General features: G+C 44.5%; 1 protein-coding gene across 6 annotated transcripts in view; it reads left to right on the top strand.

Moving 5' to 3' along the window:
• Positions 1–21,028, top strand: part of MYLK (myosin light chain kinase) — a 236,631-nt gene that overhangs the window by 57,358 nt on the left and 158,245 nt on the right. For 4 of the 6 annotated variants that reach the window (XM_025052116.1, XM_015595959.2, XM_025052108.1 and 1 more), the window contains one exon: positions 20,531–20,698. In XM_025052116.1, the coding sequence (XP_024907884.1) occupies positions 20,534–20,698 (165 nt within the window). In that variant the 5' untranslated portion in view covers positions 20,531–20,533. Of the gene's footprint in view, positions 1–12,996; positions 13,110–15,533; positions 15,645–20,530; positions 20,699–21,028 lie in introns of those variants that run through there. The other 2 variants (XM_015595961.2, XM_015595967.2) reach the window with 2 other exon arrangements.

Genomic DNA, 21,028 nt, shown 5'->3' with positions numbered 1-21,028 from the left:
CTATATTCTAACACTTTAAAAAGCAAGTGGAAACAGGTGCTTGGGTCCAGCTCTACTCTGTAAGGACCTGGCTGTGGCCCCATGGTCATTCCCCTGGCCTTGGGCAGCTCCAGTCCCGAGCAGAGCAGGTCTGGTCCAGATGCAGTCCAGGGAGGAAACTTGGGAAGGTGGAAAAATAAATTTGGGAGATGGTGAAGAATAGGAGTGGTGGCAACTGGTTTAATGGCATCTGTTCTACTCAGCCAGAAACATCTTTTATTGGAAGCTAAAGACTCCCTAAATGTGGTCTCAATTAGCCTGTGCATATCTTTAAAATAATTACATTCTCATCAAAGGGTTTTAGAGAGTGATGTTTAGCCCAAAGTAAAGGGCACGATCAGGATCTGATCCCGAAATAATGCCTCTGCTATCCCAGATGTCAGGAGTACTAAAAATATACTTAAAACTCTGAGGAATTCTTGGTTTATTGGACCCATCTCTTTTCTCATCCTCCCTCCAGAAAGTGAGAGAGTGAAGAAGTGAGCCAAAAATCTTTAATTATCCAATCTGCTGACATTATTTTATCTGCACCACTGATATTAAATCTGTACAGCATTCCATTTCAGTCACAGAGCTAAGAGCAACTTCTACAAATTTGGGCCTTTGTCCTTCTGCTGGTTGTGGCCAAGGTTGTTTTTCTATCCCACCCCACCCTTTTCAGACTTCTTCAATTCCAAAACTGTCTGTGGCACTTAAATTACCTGTCTGTGGAATGTCCATACTTCAGGAAAGTTTCTGAACTGTGTATGTTTATCCCCAGTTCCACAATCTTCAACTCATCCAGGCCATTTATGGTTGAGTTCTGGCATATGCTCAGCATTGGAGAAACCTGGGTTTGACAGGAACATTTTTGCCAAATTTCTATGATTGATATAAATGAAATCCTATCATTTTAATCATTGATATCAGTGGAGAAGAAAGAGAAACTCTGGCTAGTTTTTTTCTTTTTTTTCCTTCTTATACAAATTTAATTTTCTCTGTTAAATCCTTAGTTTTCTGGCCAGTGAAATGACTCTTCAGTTTCAGTTGGGTTTAATGTTGACACATAGTCACCTCTTAGCTGGTTTTTTTTTTTTAGCACCCATATGATGCTGTTGTCATTGCTACAAATAGGTTCATTTATTGTGGGCTTTTTGATGCGCCAAGCACTGTGTTGAGGGCTTCAATCTTCATAGCATCTTGTGGCAGGTATTATTACCATCCTTCCTGTTTGACAAGTGAGGATGCAGGCTAAGAGAGACGAAAGAATTTGCTGAAGGTCCTGGAGCAGAGCTGGGATTGGAAGCCAGGCAGTGTGGGACCTCCATACTGCCCACAGGCCCCTGCTGTATGTGCAACAAATGTCCCCACTAATCCTCCGGAAAGTGTTGGTGTCTTTATGAAACCCTGTCCTCAGAAAATATGTGCAGGACACTCTTCCATGGAGATATAAAGATATATAAATCTGAGTCCCCCCAGAGGACACTATGGCTGAAGAGAAAAAGCTGCCATAGTTGGAGCTCAAGATCTGGGTGGGGGCTCTGTTTTCTTTCTGGCTCAGCCTACTGATAGTGATGCTATTGGCTGGAAATGCCTGGAGACACTCACCTGGGTCCCATCTCCTCTGTGGTGAGCCCTCACAGACATTTTCCCAACCTGAGCAATGTTGTGACTGAACCAACTCTTGTGGTTCTTAAGATTTCACCATTCATCAAAAACTATCCACCCAAGCAACAACTGTCTGGGAACTTAGAAAATACAAGGTTTATTACTCATAGGTCCTGGTGGGTACGTTGCATGCCTAGGACCACACAGCAAGGTTGAGGGTGAAGAGAAAGAAGGAAAGAGGTGGGGACAATTGCAAGCTCAGACCTGGAATTCTACTTTTATTGGGATGGAGGGTGAGGTGCCTAGGGATTCATGGTAAACTCTTTTTTGGTGAATATAAAACATAAGAGCAGCAATTAAAGTACCGGAAGAAAAAAGCAAGTGGTTAAACTGGTCAGTTATCTAAGACAACCAGAGCTCTCTAAAGACAAGGCAACTTCATGGGTGAGGTAGCCTGCATCTTTTTCTAGTCCTAAGGCTGGTAATGTATTTGAGATGGATCCCTTTGAAGTGCGTGACCTGACAATCAAAAGCTTAACGTTAGGAGCTCATATTACAATGAAAATTGCTCATTGTCAAGGTTCACTCAACAGGTACCTTTGTCTGTTGTGTTCACTGTTGTGTCTCCTGGAGTCTAGCATAGTACCTGGCAGGTAGTGAGCTCTCAAAAATATGTGATAAGTGAACTAATTAAACAAAGCCATGACATTTTTATAAACATGTGAAGGAATGCATTAATTCCAAAAATTCTGAAGGACATCAACTGAAATTAAAGGATAGCCTTTAAAACTACGTTCATTGAGCTATATGGAAAAGTCTATGCGTTGTCCTCATTTTTCGTATTTTATCATGGATTGGTGGAAGCTTTGTTCTGGATGGGTGCTTGTGAACCCATGTCACAGATCCTACTGGGAAGGTCTTACAGAAGAGGAAATCTTGAGTTAAGAGCAGGACTTGGCCAGGTGGGAGAGATTGCTGAAGGCATTTCAGAGCTACCCACTGGCAGGATTATGCAGGAGAGGGCAGAAGGCCTGAAGTTTTACTTGATAATAGCAGTTGTTTTGAACTTCATGACTCCTTAGTATTGGATCCTTTCCTGTCTTGCTCAACATTTGCCTTACTTCCCAACCTTGCCTAACTTAGTCGGAAATTTAAGTGCACACATCCCTTCTAACTGTGCAGAAATCCCAGACCTGTTTCTTGCCTGAGACTTGGTCCCAGATCAAGGAGCTCAAGCTCAAACTGAGCTAAGGAAGGATAGTAAAGCATCTGGGGAGCCATGAGTTGGCCCCAGGTAGTAGAAATCGAGAAGACCTAAATTCAAGAGCTTTAAAAATTCCATGTACTTTGACTCAGTAATCAAAATTCTTGAAATATATCCTGGGGAAATGATCTAGAATGAAGGGAAAGCTGCGTTCATGAAACTGTAACTTGCAATGTTGTTTTAGTGGAATTGGAAGCAACCTAAATGGTAAATAACAGGGGCATAATTGAGTAAATTATGGTTTATCCACTTGATGGAATATTATAGAGTCATTAAAAATGAGACTTATGAAGAGTGTTCTGTAACAAGGAAAAAGTTTGTGGTTTAGCCTGAAGTAAGAAAATAAAGGCAATGATATGTGTATATATAATTTTGTTTTTAAAAGTACATATATTGAAAAAGACTAGAAAATATGTATATAGAAAATGATAGTATTTATGTTAGGAAAAAAACTCATTTGTAATCTTCATAACAAACCAAACTTTCAGCAAATGTTGTTTATAAACAATGACAAAAGAGGATGGAACAAGGGAACTGGCGTGAGTTCAAAGTTCATGCAAAGAATCAGCAACCAAGACACTGTTTAGAAAAGGAGCAAGGCCACACATGAGAACATGTCCAGATATAACCCAGTGTGTGAAGTAACGTAACAGTTCCCTGGACTGAGGGCATGTGAAGCACATGCTTGGCCAGAATAGGGTGAATGTGGCCAGGGAAGACATCTTTGAAGTCACATCTTATGTCTAGACTTAGGAAGACTGTGGAAGTGATTAGGGTGACCATATATACATCCTGGTTCCTCTGGACAATCTCAGCATAAATATTAATAGGGCCCCTCATCATTCTCAGGAGTCCTGGTTTGGATAATATGTCATGTGGTCACACTAGTTATTGAAAAGGGAGGAGGAAGACATTCTAGGTTGAGGGCATTTGCCTTGCTGGTTGCCTCTAGCACTTAAGAGCTGGTGAATTAAGATTCTCTATTGCTGAGGTAGACTGATGGAGAAGTGACCCAGGTACAACATGTGAATGTATCTCTGCTTCTCAATTAGTTATAGGATAATCCAGGTGGTTATGCCAGAGTTACCCCAGCATGTGGCTAGAGATCATATTTCACTCTAACTTAGGAGCATCTCTTTTCCTTGCATCTTTCCTCACCTATCCCACAAATCCAATACATGACCATTACCATTTTTAATGAACAGAAGCAGCAAGAGTAGACAACTTACCCGCTAAGCCTTTTCCCTATTTGTGTACCTGGGAACAGGGGTCCAACCCCTGGACTAGGGACTGGTACAGGTCTGTGGCCTGTTAGGAACCAGACCGCACAGCAGGAAGTGAGCAGCGGGCCAGGGAGCAAAGCTTTATCTGTATTTGCAGCCACTCCCCAGCGCTAGCATCACCACCTCAGCTCCACCTCAGATCATCAGGCATTAGAATCTCATAGGAGCACCGGTCTCTGGTGCCAAAAAAGTTGAGGACCACTGCCTGGGGGCATTTCTCCCTAGAGAAGTTCTTGACTTTTAATAGAAAAGCCCACATACGGCTAATGTAGAAATACATTCAAATGGTGGAATATGGTAACTTTAAGCAGATAGGGACTTGGCCTGGGTTGGCTCTGTTTACTTCTTGGTATCTGCCCTTTCTTTTGTTCGTTCTGTCAAGACTGGCCTATTGGGAACCATGTTACTGAATAGCCCACCAAGTTGATCATCTGTGAGTCAGCCTGGGAGCTGAGCCCAGATTCAACTTCAAGAAAAGTAGGGTATGATTGTGCCCATGGGAGGATTGGTCTGACCCTGATGCCTGCTTGGACATCATGGGACTGGGAGAGAGGAGGCATAGGACCTTCTTTAGGCAGTGTATCCTAATAGTCTCAGCTCAGAGGGGGTTCCAGTCAACAGAGAAGCCAGGCAGATGCAGCTCACTCTACATCTGAGCAAACAGATAAGTTCTGCCAGGATTACCAAAGTGAAGAGATATCTAGACTTTTTGTAGATGTTTTGTCCTATTGTTTGGTTGAGGGTCATAGGTGGTGAGTGTGGGAGTAAGCTCTCTTCGGCTTTTCCTGGACTTAAGCAAGAAATTGCCTTCAGGCCCCTGGATACTATTTTGACTCTCTAGTTAAGACATAAAGAGAAAAGCGTTACCTCACTTAAGAGAGATAGCCCTCTGCTTTGGAGGCCAGGCCATATGCAGACTTGCCAGGAACCTTCTAGCTAAGGGGGGACACCGGCACAAGTATGCATTCATGCCAAATTGCACTTCCCATTGTGGTCCAGTGGGGAAAGAACTTTTTAATGGATGAGGGGGAGGGGTTTAGGTACCATTGTGAAAGCTTAAACTGAATGGTGTATGCAAGACAGTTCTGACCTTCCTCTCGTTTCATCATAGCCATACCACAGAGAACAGGAGCTGTCAGTAGTGAGGTCCAGTTTTTTACCTGAGATGGACAGAATCTGAGAAGGACAATGCCAGGGAGACAGAACCCAGCCCTGAGTAGTAGGTATGGGGTGAGCAGAGTTGATGACAAAAGTTCTTCAGTATAATGTCCTGAATCGCCCCCCCGTCAAACCCTGGAATCTAGGAAGTCCCAGGGGTGAGAGTAAAACTGATTCATTACATTAAGCATTAGTAATAAAAGCTCCATATGATAGCATTTTGTTAAATGTTACGTAACAGTTAGAAATGGAATTTAGTAATTAGAAGTGCATTATTAATTTAATAGACGTAGTTAGTATAGATAAGCATATTAAGTATTCCTTTTTTGGTCTAATCACCCGCACCTGGAGAGGCCTTGCTGATTGGCTGCTGTGCCCACTGGATAGAAGCTTACGTAAATTGCCTAGAAGAAAAAGTTCTAACAACTCGAATGGCCATTTCACAGCTTCGCAGTGATGATAAACAACATACTTTTCTTCAGAGTCCCATACCATCTTTGTTACTGTGAGAGAGAGAGAACATTAGACACCCAATAAATACCGAGACCACACAACCCTCTGGGCTGAATGCCAGAAAATGGACTGCTGCTTTTGTGTTGGCTGTGTGTCCTGAGCAGGGTGCAGAATTGCTTGGATCAGGAGTGGAAAAAACATGAAGGGTTTAAGGGCCTGTGAACAGGCCAGTGCTCCAGAAGCTGTTTTATTTCCAATCCCACTTTTCTGGTCCCTGGGTTTCTATTATTTTCTTCTCTAATCTGGCCTCTTCAAAAAGATTCTAAATCCCCTTTCCTCAAGGTCTGTGCTCCTCTGGCCCATTATTAGCCCAGCTCATACTTGGGGGTGGCCCACTGATCTTCCTACTGGCCTACATCAGCCTGCACTTCCCTCTCTGGCAGCTGATGGTGCCTCCTGTGGGGGAAATCTTTCCTCCACGTGTAAGTGACCCTCTGTTTCTCAGAGAGGGTTAGGAGGGATAAGTGGTCTCTCCTACCCATTGGGAGCCAGTTGAACTAACACTTCTGAGCATAGGTTCCTGTCTCCAGAAGGTCAGTAACCTTTTGCTGTGTTCCTACTGATAACAGTGCTTGCCCACGCCTGAAATTGGGGCCCAGAGGCCCAGGCTTCAGACCCAAGGTTGCCCCATTCACTTGTGGCACTGAAGGGCTGCAGTTGAACTCTTCACCCAGAGAGTGGCCACTTCAACTGGAAAGGAAAAGTAGGGGCAGGTGTGGGAGAGCAATAGGGTGTAAGGGAGGGTGATCATGGAAGCAAATGGAGACGACTGGCAGAGTGAGGTCCAGAAGTAAGGTGTGCATCCTCACTCTTCCTACAGTGCTAATGTCATTGTATTGGGAAGATATGATGTTCACCACACTCTGTTTAACCTCTCACCTTATTTATGCTTGCAGTGGTCCTTGTAGGTGTTCAGTAAACACACAGCGATAAGTGTATGGACAGTCTGTGCATTCTGATCCTTAGGCTGAGTTCTTCCTGCTCTACTGGGAAGACAGACTTGATAAACCTGGCTTGACTGGCCTACATGATCAAAATGGAAACCAAGGATAATGTAAATATTCTAAATAGTCAAGAGGGAGTTGCATCTTCTCAGCATGCTTTTGTCTAGCCATGGAGTAGATATTTTTGATAAACATCAGTAGCCTAGGGAGTTGGGATCTAGAAGAAGATTCTTATAGATGCAAACCACAGGGTGAATGAACTTCTGGAATTCCCTTGCTAAGAGGGATGTGTATGCTTGTGGCTGTGGCTTTTGGCTACTACTGTACATGTTCTGCTTCCTGGAGTACAAATCTTAGCTAATTACTAGCAGACTAGGTAATAACTTCAGAACCGGAAGTGACTAACAATTGTCAAATGAGTTTTCTTAACAGCCCTGTCCAGCTATCTTGCAAGAGGTTAATAGTAGCTTGACTGAGCTGCTGTCTGCAGACCAAAGTTTGTGAGGGCCCCCACAGATTCTAGGGCTTACAGAAGCTGACTGGATGTATACATCAGATTATAAATTGATATATCCAAGGGAGTTTTCTAATCCCAAAGAGGTTAGGACACTTCCCCAGGACCCACTGTTAGCAGATTCGTTCCCTGAAATTCAGTGGTTCTGACCTTAAGCTGGGTCCTTCTCTCTGGGCCTCAGTTTTCTTATCTATAGACTGAGAAGGTGAGCTAAGGCCGCCTTAGGTTCTGTGGCTGTGTGTAATATAGTGACAGAGCCAGGATAAAACACCAGGACCTTGGACTCTGACCCAATCCCAGCTCCTCCCCGTGGCATCTCTGATAGTGTGATGTTGTTCCCAAGGGTCTGAAAGTTGGAGTCAGAGACCTGGGTTCAAATCTAGCTGATAAGAAGTCGCTATTATTGTTAGCTCTGTGACCTTGGGTATATTGCTCAACTTCTGAGTCTTTTCTTCATTTTTCAAATAAAAATAATACCTATCTTATAGAATTGCTTTGAAAAGGAAAGTTAACATAGGTAAAATCCCCCAGTATAGTACCTGGCCCCCAGTAAGCAGTCAATAAATGGGTTGTTTTTATTAGCAACAGTATATATTGTGGTTCACAGTCATTTCATTCATCTGGAACTGAGGTTACCTTTCTGTGAGACAGGAAGGTTGAAAAGGACCAGTGCTTCTCTGACTTTGCCATCCCCAAGGGAAGTGGAGGAAGAAGTACATTTTGCGGGTAGGGGCTTGAATTGTAGCCTGAAGCAGCTTGCAGAAAGCATAGCATTCTTTCGATGTCCTATAGTTATTTGTAAAATCTACTCATAGTTCTATTCAGCTGTCATTCTATACAATAATGTGACTTTAATATTAAAATGCTTCCTCCAAATCTTTGAGTATACTTGATGTTCCAGGATGAGGTGGCCTCAAGTATCCCCAAAGAGCACATAGGTACACCCCTCTGGGGATGGAGGTGGGATTGTATCATTTCTTAGGCCCCTTCCAGCCCTGATATTTCATGTTCCTATGGTGAGTTAGTCTCCTCTGCAAAGGACCTGAGGGTGGTACCCAAGAATCCTGAAGGAACCTTGGAGAGGCAGGCTCCCTTGTGACCTTCTCCTAAGGACTGGAGAGTGCTAGGCAGGGGTGCAACCAGCAAAAGGGATGCAGCCTCTTGGAGTGAAGAATGAGGAAGCTGAGAAGGAGCAGGGCTGTGTCTGAGCTTGACTTTTGGCCTTTGGGCTGATAAACCTGGCTGGGCTGGAAGCTTTTCACCACCCCAGGTGAGTTCCAGGAAACACTAAGCCATTGTTTCTCATCCACAGCTAGAGGCTGCCCTAGGACTAGGCCCTTTTATCATGAGAGGGAAGGTAAGGGCAAGGGGTGAACTACATGTGGAAACATAGGGCTTGTCACACAGCCAAGGCATCCTCCCGTCAGTTCTGATAGAGCTCGCAAGGCTGAGGTCTGGGGTTGTGCCCAGCCAGTGGGAGGAGAGTTGAGGGGAGCCTGGAGAAGAGCAGCAAGCTTTGGGGGAAAACAGAGATTTCTGGCCCTTGAATGGGAAGAGAGAGCATCTCTGTGTAGGGGGAGAGGTATATCTACTGATGGTGGTGGTGGGCCTGCATAAATTTGCTGGGGGAGAGGTGGTGGGGGAGAGGTATATCTACTGATGGTGGTGGTGGGCCTGCATAAATTTGCTAGAGATTAGCCAGTATGCATGGCCTTCCCCTTAGGCCCGAATGATTGAAATGAAGTCATCCATTTGTTAGGACAAATATAAGGGACTTTCCCTGGCCTAAGGATTGACTACATTAGTCAAATTTGTACCCACGTACCCATCAGATATCATTTCAGTAAAACCTAAGGGAAGATTAAACCGTTGTTATGCTAGAAGTTTCCTGTTGGGCATGGCATTAATATAATTATATTGCACATATCTTGCTAAATCTTTCTTGCATATGTTACCAAATTAAGCCAGGATTTGGAGTAAAAAGGACTGGATTCTAATTGACTTGGTTTTTGAGCCTCAGATTTGCCATCAATAAAATGGGGTTATAACATATCTCAATATGTTGTGAAGATGAGTAAGATCTTGACTGGGAAAACATTTCATAAGTTATCAGTAGCTCCATGTTAATTTTTTAATAAAAACCCTTTTGGTAGCATTCTCTAAGAGCATTGATTGCTATTCTAGGCCCTCCACAGCCTCGTCTCAATTAGTTTGATGACGATCTCTGAAAACTCCCCGTGGCCGGTGCTTTCCCAGATGAATTCCCTTGCTCTTAGACATACAGCACCAAATGCCCAACCCAGCTCAGCTTCCTACTGCAGGCTCACCAGCTCAGATGGTTGTGGCCCTTTCTCTGTGCCTTGCAAACTTCAGAGATCTCTGCCCCACTAGATCCACTTTGGGCCCCTGTGTAAAATAAGGAGGTTGGACTAGATGATTTCCGTTCCCTTCCAGCCTCTACATTCTGTGATCCAGGCATATTCCATTATGCTAACATTAATAATTTGGGAGGGTGAGAGCAATGCATGTTGTCTAGCCAATGACAAGTAACTGATAAAAAGAAGTCAACAGAAGAGAGTGAATTAGGAATCTACTCTTTATGATAGAGCAATATTTATGGCAATATTTAAATGAACTAGAATATCTAAGTGAAATGTAATACCTCTGATTCTTCAGCATAATTGACTGTTATCAGAGAGTTACCATTTATTGAATGCTTGCTATATGCCAGGCATTGTTAGAAATTCATATTATAGTTGCAATGTATTGGATATTCTGAGTGACTACTTTGTGTTAGATACTTCAGTTGCCTCTAATCTCCATACAAAGAGCCATGCAAAGCAGATTTACGGGTGGGAAAATTGAGGTTTAGAGAGATTAAGTATATCACCCAAGGTCATCTGGCTGGTAAGTGGCAGAGGCAGGTTACATTCAGGCATGCCTAACTACAAAGCCTGTGATTGAATCTCTCATTGGAGTCCACTGGCTGGCCATCACCACCTAATTTAGTCTTAGATTGTCAATATATTGTCACTAGTGTCCTAGGACTGGTGGTTACTCCAGCTCTGGGCTTGACCCTAAAGTAGGGATTGGTTTCCTCTCTTTCTCCAGCTGAGGTGACCAACCTGAAAATCACACCTGGGAAAATTGCATTAAAAACACCCCTCTTCCAGCAGGTTAGAGACTCCCTCCTTATTCCCCTTCTGTGTGGACCTGCTCTCTTATCTCAGTGCTGACCAAGAGTGGAAGGAAACTAGAAATATATAACATTATTTGCCAGGCCTTTGGCTTCAGCCAGAGAAACAGATCGTGTTGGTAGGAGTAATTAGAAAACAACTACAAACTCAAATTTCAAATCCAGGAGCCTGTAGGAGTAAATAAATCAGGTTAGCTGTGACTTATTTTCTTGTGCTGTGTCATAGAGGGGAGGATTTGCAGAAGAAGTATCTTCAGGCCTCTCATTAAGGGAAGCTCGAATGAGCCATGACATGCTAGAGCCATGACATGCTAGAGCCAGGTGGGTGTGGGCCCCAGGAGGTCCAGAAGGAACTGTGGAGCTTGTGGCTGAAGATAGCCTTCAAACAGCCTTTTCTTATCAGTGTTCCACATCTCTGCAGCCCCTTCTAGTCATGTGCTTCCTGCTCCCCCTTTCTTTGGAAGACATCTTCCAGCCCAATGCCTGAGGCTCTCATGTGGAAAGGCAGGACTTCCACAGAATTGTCTTCCTCTTCCCTCTCCTCAAATCATCCAGGCATTAGTCTAGCCACAGAGCTAATGTTTTTCCAGAAGAAACAGGCCACAGGAAGCTGGTCTCCCCTAAACCGTATGGAGAGAAGCAGGGACCACGTTCCGTAGCCAGGCCTATGTGAGCTTTGCTCACAGTTCAGCTGCATCTGTGTTCTCAGAATCTAAGGGGCCTCCCAGCACAGGAACCTCCAGGCCTGTCCCTTCAGTTCATCAACATAGGGCCAGCTTCCCCCTGAAAAGCAGAGGGGCATTGTGTGCTTCAGATGACTCAGAAGGGGTGGGACATTCCAATCTGGAACTAGAGAAGCTGCTCAGAGTCCCTTTCAGGGCATGGTGTGATCAGCAGAATCATGAGGCTCCCTTCTTTCCTGGGCCTTCTTTTTCAAAGTTTTCCTAGGCTTCTCTAAACACTTGGAGGGCAGGGGCAGGGCAGATCATGGCAGACTCCCTCTCTCTCTCATTTCTAGATCTCTCCTCAGCCCTCTGACACAACAGCACACCCATACACTATGGGCTGCCCAAACCCACTTGCTAGCCCTCCCACCTGCTCCCCGTTTCCCAAGATTCGTGTTTCTAAATAACTGGGGGAGGGAGAAGAAGGATGATGTAATAGAAAGAAAATGAATATATTCCATTTACTGAATGATACTCTCTATTAATATTTGCTGCTCTGCTAAGGGATTAAATGAGGCAAGTCACCTCAAATACTTACTTCGCTGTCTGGCACATAGTAAGTGCTCACTAAACAGTAGCTATTATTGGTTGTCTCTTTTTCTCCTTTTTTTTCCTGGAGTTTCCCCTCAGCTCTTTCAGCCCCAGCCCCTCTGTAGGCAGACCTGGGGGCTGGCCAGAGGGCTGAGAAGTTAGAGTAACTGCATAGGTGCCTGCTACAAGCACTGGCTCAGTCTTCAGCATCTTCATGGCCTATCCTGGGGTCTCACAGTTGTACGTTGAGGATCAGGTACACCTGCCTGATTTGGCTGTCAGGCCTGTGATACCCTGTATGGTGCCCTCCCTCTCCCTCGCCCCGCCCCGAGCAGAAATCTGTGGTAGGAGGGCTTTACCTCCTCCCTGGTGTCCTCCAGCATCTTGTTCCAGCTCTGGGCTTGTCTCCCCCTTGCTGGACACTTTCTTACCCGCCCAGGGGTTCTTTGGAGAGCTGGCAGCAGTTCTGGAGACAAAGGGGCACTAGGGCAAGAAAGGTCCAGAGAGGCCCTTCAGGCCATGTAGAGGAGACTAGAGAAGGGAAGTGACTTTCTTAAGGTCATACAGCAGGTTAGGGTGCAGCCATAGTAAGCACTAGAGTCGCTGACTCTTCTGTGCTGCTTTACCCTCTGGTACTGCTTTCTGATTTCTCCTGTGCTGGCCTGCTCCTCAGCCAAGGCAGCTTCTCTTCTCTGAGCCGACAGAAATCTTAAAAGAGCAACATTAACAACATCAGCCATGATAGATTGAGCACTTATTCTGTGCCAGTGACTGGAATGGGGCTGCTTTTTATGCACACTGCCGACCCTCATGGCCACCCTGTAGATGGGGGACGGGTGGGTGATATTAATAGCAGCCCCATTTTACAGATTAGCAGCTAAGACTTTCAGAGATGGTCACTTACCTCAGGCAACATAGTTTAGCAGAGGAGAACACAGCTTCTGATGGCAGAGCAGACTGTTTCTCGCTGCCCTGACCTGAGTACTCACGGTGGTCACCTCGTAGAGTTTAAAAAACTAGGCACAATTGGTATGGCTTAGCAGACTGGAGGAAGGAGGCCTGGTGTTTGAGGAAGGGATCCAGATATATACACTTGTGACCCCAAACTTCCTTCTACAGGGATGATACCTGATAATGAAGTTAGTGAACTCTAAGATTATTGCTAGATTGTGCATTTTGCTAATTTAATTATAATCAGGGTTTCTGGCTTTGATTTCTCTTTGCATGTGACTTTTATTGCAGAAAGCTTCTCTCAGCCTGTTCTTGTTAAATCTCAAATTAAGCAAGAACCCCAACAGGAAGAAAGCAGCTCCAGGAGACCAGGCCTCTCTCGTTCACACTGTGTGTGTGGTTGGGTATGTTTATTTGATTTGATCTATGTGTATGTGTCCCTTTTGAGGAAATTTAAAAATAACTTTCTGCCAAAGATGTGGACACTCAGGGTTGTGTCGCTGAGCAGACGTCCTTCTCCCACCCGCGGTCTGCTGCTCTGCCGATGTGGCCTGGCTGACGTGGGCAGCTCATCTGCCTGCAGAGGCCCAGCCCCTCCTTTAATGTGTTTTCCAAGAGGAAAGGCCCATGAAGCCATGGGGAGGGCGAGGCTGCCTGGTACTCAGGGAAGAACTCAGCTGTGGGAGACAGAGCAGGCTGGCTTCATGTGATTTCACTTGGGAACCTAGGGACCTGGACTGAGTTGCTTAGGGATGCCAGCAGGAAACACAGAGTATGCCCAGGGTAGAGCATTGTTATGCACATTTTATACACAGGAAGACTGAGAAACAAAGAATAGAAAGAACGGACGAGTTACATGCCACGTTATAGCTAGACTGGCACCCATGCATCTAACCAAATACCTGTATGCCCCAGAGGGGTAGTAGATATTTTATTGTTGTGACTTGTTCACCCACTGCTTTCCCTATGTCCTCTTTCTAACATTCACAAGGTTCCCTATCCAACAAAATTAAGTGGTGTCATAGTTTGGAAATGATTTTTATGTTTTTTTTTTTTTAATTTTTTTTTTGTTTTAGCCCAAATGTCTATTCATTAATATGTTCCACAAATATCTTTTGAGAATTTACTAGGTGCTCCTCAGTATTCTAGGCATTGGGATATGGTAGTGAGCGAAACACACAGGACCTGTGACTTGGTGGAGCTTGTGTTCCAGTGAGGGAGACAGGGGTTAATCATATAACCACCAAACTGCACACACGTCTGCCAACTATGATGTGTGCGACGAACACAGCATAAGGGATTTGGTGCATGTTTCAAACGTGGGACCCGGCCCAACGTCGTTGGGGCCAGAAGTCTTTGTTGAGTGTGTCTAATCATCCATTTTGTAGTTGGGCAGTTGTTAAGTTTTCGTTTTTGAGCCTAAGTATAGGAACTTTAAATTTGTGCTTTTAAACATTTTCTCAAGCTCTGGTCTCTTTTGCTGATCTTTCAGGAGTCTGTTTAACATCCAGCATGTTAGCTGTTCCCACTCGCTTAGTGTAACCCACAGGTTTGATGAATACACCTTTCATGATTTTATCCAAGTCATTTTCCTCAGTTCCATCCAATTTAAAATGACTTTCCAGTTTTGTTGCCCACTACCAGAGACCTCTGACTAGGAAGACTTAGATTCAGATTCATCTCCATTCCTCAGTGATGAACAGCATTGTTTTTTGGATTTATTTCTTTCTTATTAGCCACTAAAATATTCAAAATATCTACCATCTGCAAGCTCTTCCAGAATCTGAGATGTACATTCAGTTTTAGCCAAGGACTTAATTGACTTAATGGCGTTCTCTTCATCAGTGTCTGTCTCAGGCTTCAAATCTCTCTGGTCCACATTTGTTCAACCATTCTCTTTGGAAGAAAAGATGGAATCAAATTAGGTGTTGATTCACCCTCTTCTCCACCCGTCCCTCAAAGCTGCACACCATTACTCCTATAAAACCACTTTTCTCTTTCCACTTACGTATTTTAAGGAGAACAGAAGTGAAAGCAGATGACAGGGAGAGTAGGGGAATGGGCTAGAGCAACGATTATCAAAGTGTGCCCTGTCCCAAGGTGTGAGTTGCATGAAAGATTCCTCTGGAATTATGGAAATTGTTCCGACCCCTGGAAGAGAGTTACTGGGCTGGGCATCACCTTATTACCACATTTTAGAAGTATGCTCCAGGGACCTCTCCTGAGGCTCGCCAGGGGTCAGGACCAGCGCTATTGGATCCTGTGCACGATGTGAACACAGTCTGTGGAGGCTAGTTCAAATCTCAGCCCAGATTCCTTAAGACAATTGCAGCCTGGAGTTCCCCCATCCATCTGCTCTCTGGGCTTGCCTCCCACTCAAGGGATCATAAATGGGGCTTCCTCAATTTAAGGAGAAAGAAGCTGGGTCTCAGGACACAAATGTCCCACGAGACCTGGATGGTGATCCTAGGCTAGATGTGCCAAGGGGTGAGTAGTGTTCCAGGCCAGATGTGGAGTTGAGAGTGTGCCAAGCTCAGCTCTCTGCTTGACAGCGTCCTCCCTTTGCTCCACACTCAGATTGGAATCTGCAGCTCTGTAAAAACCCATGAGCTTCCACCTTTGGTTTCCCCGGGACTCCATTGACAGGCTCTGCAGCTGGCAGCCAAGGGTTTCAAAGGTCACCCCAGCTGGGCGGATTAGAACAACAGATCTCCCTGACCGGGTGAAGCTGACTGCCCAGCGGAAGGCAAGTTGCAACATCTGCGAGCAAAGTCAAACTCTCCTTAACTTTTTCAGTCTGGCTCTGGGCTCAGTGGCGTCCCTGTCTCTCCTTCCCTTTCCTCCTTCTTTGAAGGACCTTGGTTGGACAGGAATCTCTGCAGTACAGTGTGGTAAAGCGTGGCTGCCCAGGCGTCTCGACTCATGTGAGAGTTGCCACGGTAAGGCATGTCCGTTCTCTGGTGTGTGGCCCTGCCCCACTCTTTGCTCCTGTGCGTCACAGCAAGTCGGCCTGGCACAGCCCACAGCTGAGGAACAGCCACCCAAGGATTAGGCGATTAGGGAATTTGTCAGGATTTGAGTGCGCTGCTGAGAGAGGATTAGATGGGGAGAGCTAAACTGTCATTGCCTGGGGTGTTTGCACCTGGGTGGTTTGTTGCCTCTGATATGTGCTGTGGCTGGTTGGTGGGTTCACTGCTGACAGCCAGGCTTCCAGTACAGATCCTGCCAGGAGCCCTTTCCTGTAGGGAAGGCATGGTATTTCCAGAATGCCTTGCTGAGGGATCAGGTGCTTAAAGACTGGATCATTTAAAATGTATGCACTTTGCGTAGGGAAGGGGACAGCTGGTTTCTCTAAACTTGTTCTGCCATATTTGATCCTTGATTTTTAATTTTTTTCTGAGTCTTTTTTGCCTCAGAGTTGCACTCTGTTTGGGCCATAGTTGAAAGTATTCCTTTCTGGGTTCAGGACACAATTAAAATGCTTCTGATCAAATTAAAGTCAAATTAATTTAGTGTTGCTTTGAATGATTAATACATTTTTTTACTTGTGGAAACCTTATTTGGAGGGGAACCTTGGCCCAAGTGTTGTGTGTGTGTGTGTGTGTTGTGTGTGTGTGTGTGTGTGTGTGTGTGTTGGGGACAGGAGGGTTTCTTCCAGTTCTCAGACCACTGCTCTTTTTAACCGTCTCTTCCATTTTTTTCTCTTCTTCTCTGGCCTTTGATTTGGGTGTAAGTGGCATTGAATGAACTCCCCTATTTGGTATGTTTGAATCCAGCCACTGCTGAGTGCTGCTCTGCTGATAGAAAATATTGTGGAAGTTCCTCAGCCCTCTGATGTGCTCAGTGGGAATGTGGTCACCAGGCTAAACAAGAGATTAGGAGGGACAAGGATGGTTTGGTTTGATTTTTTTCCTTCCTTCCTTCCTTCCTTCCTTCCTTCCTTCCTTCCTTTTTCTTTTCTTTTTTACTTTTTCTTTCTTTTTTCCTTTTGATAGAGCATTATAAATATGTCAGTAACCATGAATTGGCAGTGTAGACAGAATCTGTTTATGTTGCTGATGGCAGTGGGCAGGGCGATGGGCTGAGTAGAGCTGTTTGGTATGTCTGGCCGATTAGGACTGGGCTCTGGTCCTGCTTGTATGATAGTTAAATACCTGCCCTCCACAACTGCCTTTCAGGGGACTGGATGTTTATGGCTATATGGACTTGCCTATTCTGTTTCTAACCGTAAAGCCAGACCTTCCCGAGGGATGGATGACTTCTGTCTTCTGTGTTCTTGAGGCCAGGCATGTTCCTTTTGATGATAGTATCCGGGGCTTTCAGAAGGTTTGGATGGATCTCAGAAGGTCTCGGATCAAGAGGATTTGTAGAGAAGGTCCTAGGCCTGATGTCACTACTCCTAGTTTCCAGCTCCCCAGAAAGCAGAGGTGGAAGAGACTTGTGTTTTCCAAAGCCAGGCCTGAGAACAGAAGGGGAGTTGTGTTCCCTGCCCCCTGCCTTCCTCTCTGCAACTCCTAATATTTCTCTCTACAATAGACTCTGCCTACGGCATCTGCCTTTACCGGGAATAGCAGGAAATGTCTCATCTGGGTCATGGGGCCTTCCAGGAAGTCCACAGGGTATGACTGCAATCAGACTATGCTTTGGTTTCTTCTGAGCTATATGACCCTGGGCAAGTACAGTTGGCTTTCTGAGCCCTGGTGTCCTGCATAGTCAGAACTGCCTTGCAAGATTATGGCAACCAAATGAGATTAGTGCCCAGAACAATGTCACAGGCACACACCCTGCCCATTAAATGGTGCTGCTAGAAAGGACCCGACAAGTCCTTCTTTCCCACTTTTTCACAGAGTTCTGCCATCCTACCACTGTTATACAGTAATCTCACTCAGCTACCCTTGCCCTGAAGATAATTGGGCTGGCCTGAGGGTCTTGTCCTTGGCGAAAAGAGTCTAGGTCCTGTAGGATGAGGAAAATGGTTTTCCTTTGGGAGCTGGATGATGATGTTGACAGATACTACTTAGTAGATGTTCAATAAACATATTTTAATTGAGTGAATGAATATATCCTGATTCTTGCCATTAAAATGATATCACGATTACTTTGAAGTAGTTCTGCAAACACACTGATATAAATATGGCACCATGCTAATCGTTGAATCTAGGTGATGTGTATTTGAGGTGCTCCTTTTATCATCCTTTCTACTCTTCTGTATGTTTGAAATTTTCTATAATAAAACTTATTTTTAGTTTAAAATTTTCATATTATTAAACTCCTATCATTATTTTCCTTGTAAGTATATACTCAAATAACTGCCTGATATTCCGTTGTATTTAACTTTAGATATTTAATTTTTTTATTCTGTTTCTATTTAACTGGATTATTTTTCTATTTCTTTTGCTATAAATAATGTGATTAGCATTTATATATATAAATTTTGGCTGCATCTCTGATTGTTTCTCAATCATACATCTTCAAATGCAGGACTACTGGGGGAAAAGGTGGACATTTTGTTCAGACTCTTTTTGCCAAGTTGCTTTCTAGAAAGATCATATCATATTCTCTTGGGTGGGTATGAGTGTGTCTATCTCACTACATCTCACTGCCATTTTATGTTATCTTTCTTTTTAAATGTCAGTTGGGTTAGTTTTTTAAAGATAATAGCTCATTCTTAATTTGCATTCTTGGGTTCTTATTGTGGCTAGGCAATGTCTATTTGTTTAATGGTCTTTTGTCTTCTGTGAACCAACCATCTAAGGCATAGCCTCTGCCCATTTACCTGTCAGGCAGTTTTCTTCTTATATGTAAAGTGTCCTAGTTATTTGTTTTTGTTGCAAACATTCTGTATCAGATTCTTATCCATCTTTTACTGTTCTCAGTGATATATTCTGACAGAGAAAAATCTTAATTTTTATATATGTGGTAGCAGCCCTTGACTTTCTCTTGTGTTACCCCAACCTCATGCCCCCTTCCCACCAGCCAACTCTGACTGCTTGCAGGAGGTGAACCGGCACAGTGGTTAAGAATAGGGGCTCTTGTGCCAGATGCCTGGGTTCAAGTGCCAGCTAGCTCTGACCCCTACTAAATGCTATAACCTTGAGCAAATTTCTTAATCTCACTGCACCTTGGTTTCTAATCCATAAAACAGGGATGATGTGATTATCTGTCTCAGAGTGTTGTGCAGAGAAAATGAGCTAATATTTATAAAGTGCTTAGAATAGTTCCTGGTGTATAGTACTGCTACATAAGTTTTGTTTTCATTGTTACCTACTGCACTGAAACTGTGAGTCTTATCATTTGGAAAGGATTTTGTTTGCAAAGCTAATCAGTGAAAGAGAAAGCTGGATTTTTTCAGGCAGCGATGTGCCCCGTTACAAACAAATCTAGGTTTTTGTTGTGTTAACTTGAACTTCAAAATATTATCTCCAATTTATTTTTGTTAGATGTTATTAAATTTAAACAAACTAATTACATGCCTCACGTACCACAGTTTACTTGTGGCAGCTTACCCCACTCACAGTGTGGGATTTAAGTGTGTGACTGAAGAGCCCAAGAAAGTGAACAGAAAAATAAAAACTAGGAATACTGTTCCTCTTCAGTGTAGCAGATGTTTTTTGCATGCCTGCAATAGGCCAGTCACCATGGATTTCATAGAGGATAAGACATGGTCTCCAACCTGGAGCCATCTCTGCCTCGTGAGGCTTTTACCTGGACTTGGAACCTGGAACAGGAATCTTACGATGTATTCTAATGTGGCCACGGATGTCCAGTGACCTTGGTTGGGATCTGACACTCAGCTTCTCTCAACTGCTGCCTGTTTGCCAAGTCTCTTTCTCCAGCTTTTCCTGTGGATTTTGGGGAGCTCCCCCTAACCTCCATTTTTCTAACAGATCCCATCTCTGTTTATGAGAGCCAGAGTCAGTTTCTGTAGTTTGCAACCAAGAACTCAGATTCATACCTGTTACTGATTCCACTTCCACAATCTTGAGGAAATCCCTTTGTCCCAGCTAACCTTGCCAGTCCCCATCAACATCTTGTCTATTCCCAATTGGGCCCTGGACCAGGAGTGAGGGACCTGAGGTATTTTTGCCAGTGATGCCATCATTTTGCTTTTTCTCTTTGGGCAAGTGACTTACCCTCTCTGGGCCTCAATTATAAATGGAAGAATTAGCCTAGATAATCTTAAAACACTCTCTTCTCTGAAGTTCTGTGACCTTTGAGGCTTTTCACAATTTGATCCCCAGAGATAGGATGTCCTCCCTAGACCTTGCTTCTTTCCCTTCATTCAACCACACACGATCACTTCACCCCGGATCCTTGCCGTATTAAGTCCCAAACTACTTTCTTTCTTGGAGTATGGATCCTGTTTTTCTTTAGCCTGTGAGCTCTCACAGTTCAGGGAAAAGCAGCTTTTATTTTCTACTACAAGTGCCTAATTTAGATGTTGATTCTGAAGGGTCAATGACTAATAAATACTGATTTTAGATACCATTGTAAAAACTCTGAGGACCATTTTATTTCTCTGTTCTTGCCCCAGTTAACCCTTTTCTAGAAATTCTCCATGGGGATTTGGGGAGGTTGGGGCATGGCCCTGGGAGCTGGCATCTGGGGCTGGCTGGGCCTCACCCTGGCAGCCTTGCGTGTGGAGGACACAGAGCCTCTCGTTCCCAGAGAGGAGCTCCAGGCGGACCCTGACCTAATAGGTACTCACTCCCTGTAAAACCCACAACACTGGGGCCCAGACAGCATGCTGGGCCCAGTGCTGCCTGAGGGGAAACGGGGTTGTATTTTTTGTTTCATCTGACCTGGACTTCCTTCTTCTTTGCAGACAATGGGGGATGTGAAGCTGGCTTCCTCGACACACGTTTCTAAAACCTCCTTCAGTATGGATCCCTCGAGAGCTGGCTCCATGCCCCTGACCGAGGCCCCGGCTTTCATTTTGCCCCCTAGGAACCTCTGCATCAAAGAAGGAGCCACTGCCAAGTTTGAAGGGAGGGTAAGAAGCACAGCTGGACGGGAGGTTTGGGGAAGATGGGAGGAGATCGGCACTCCTTCTTGAGCCTTTTCCTCAGCAGGCTGGATCTGGTAGAGGACCTGGTTTGTTTTGGACCCACATATAAAATGAATATATACCACTTGCCCTATTTCTTTTGTTTATGGTTGATTTTGGTCTGTGTTGGAAAACTTGGGGATGGGGAGGGACAATGGAATATTTGGCTATTATTATAGGTTATGGCTGGGTACGTGCTACCGGATTATAGAAGAAGAAGATGTGGGCTGGTGGCAGGAAGCATACAGCTTGGGTTTAAATATGTGCCCTCAAATA

Source organism: Pteropus alecto, unplaced genomic scaffold, assembly GCF_000325575.1.
Source record: "Pteropus alecto unplaced genomic scaffold, ASM32557v1 scaffold251, whole genome shotgun sequence".
Taxonomy (NCBI): Eukaryota; Metazoa; Chordata; class Mammalia; order Chiroptera; family Pteropodidae; genus Pteropus; species Pteropus alecto.
Note: the sequence above shows the minus strand (reverse complement) of the source record. Positions and strands in the feature narration are given on the sequence as shown.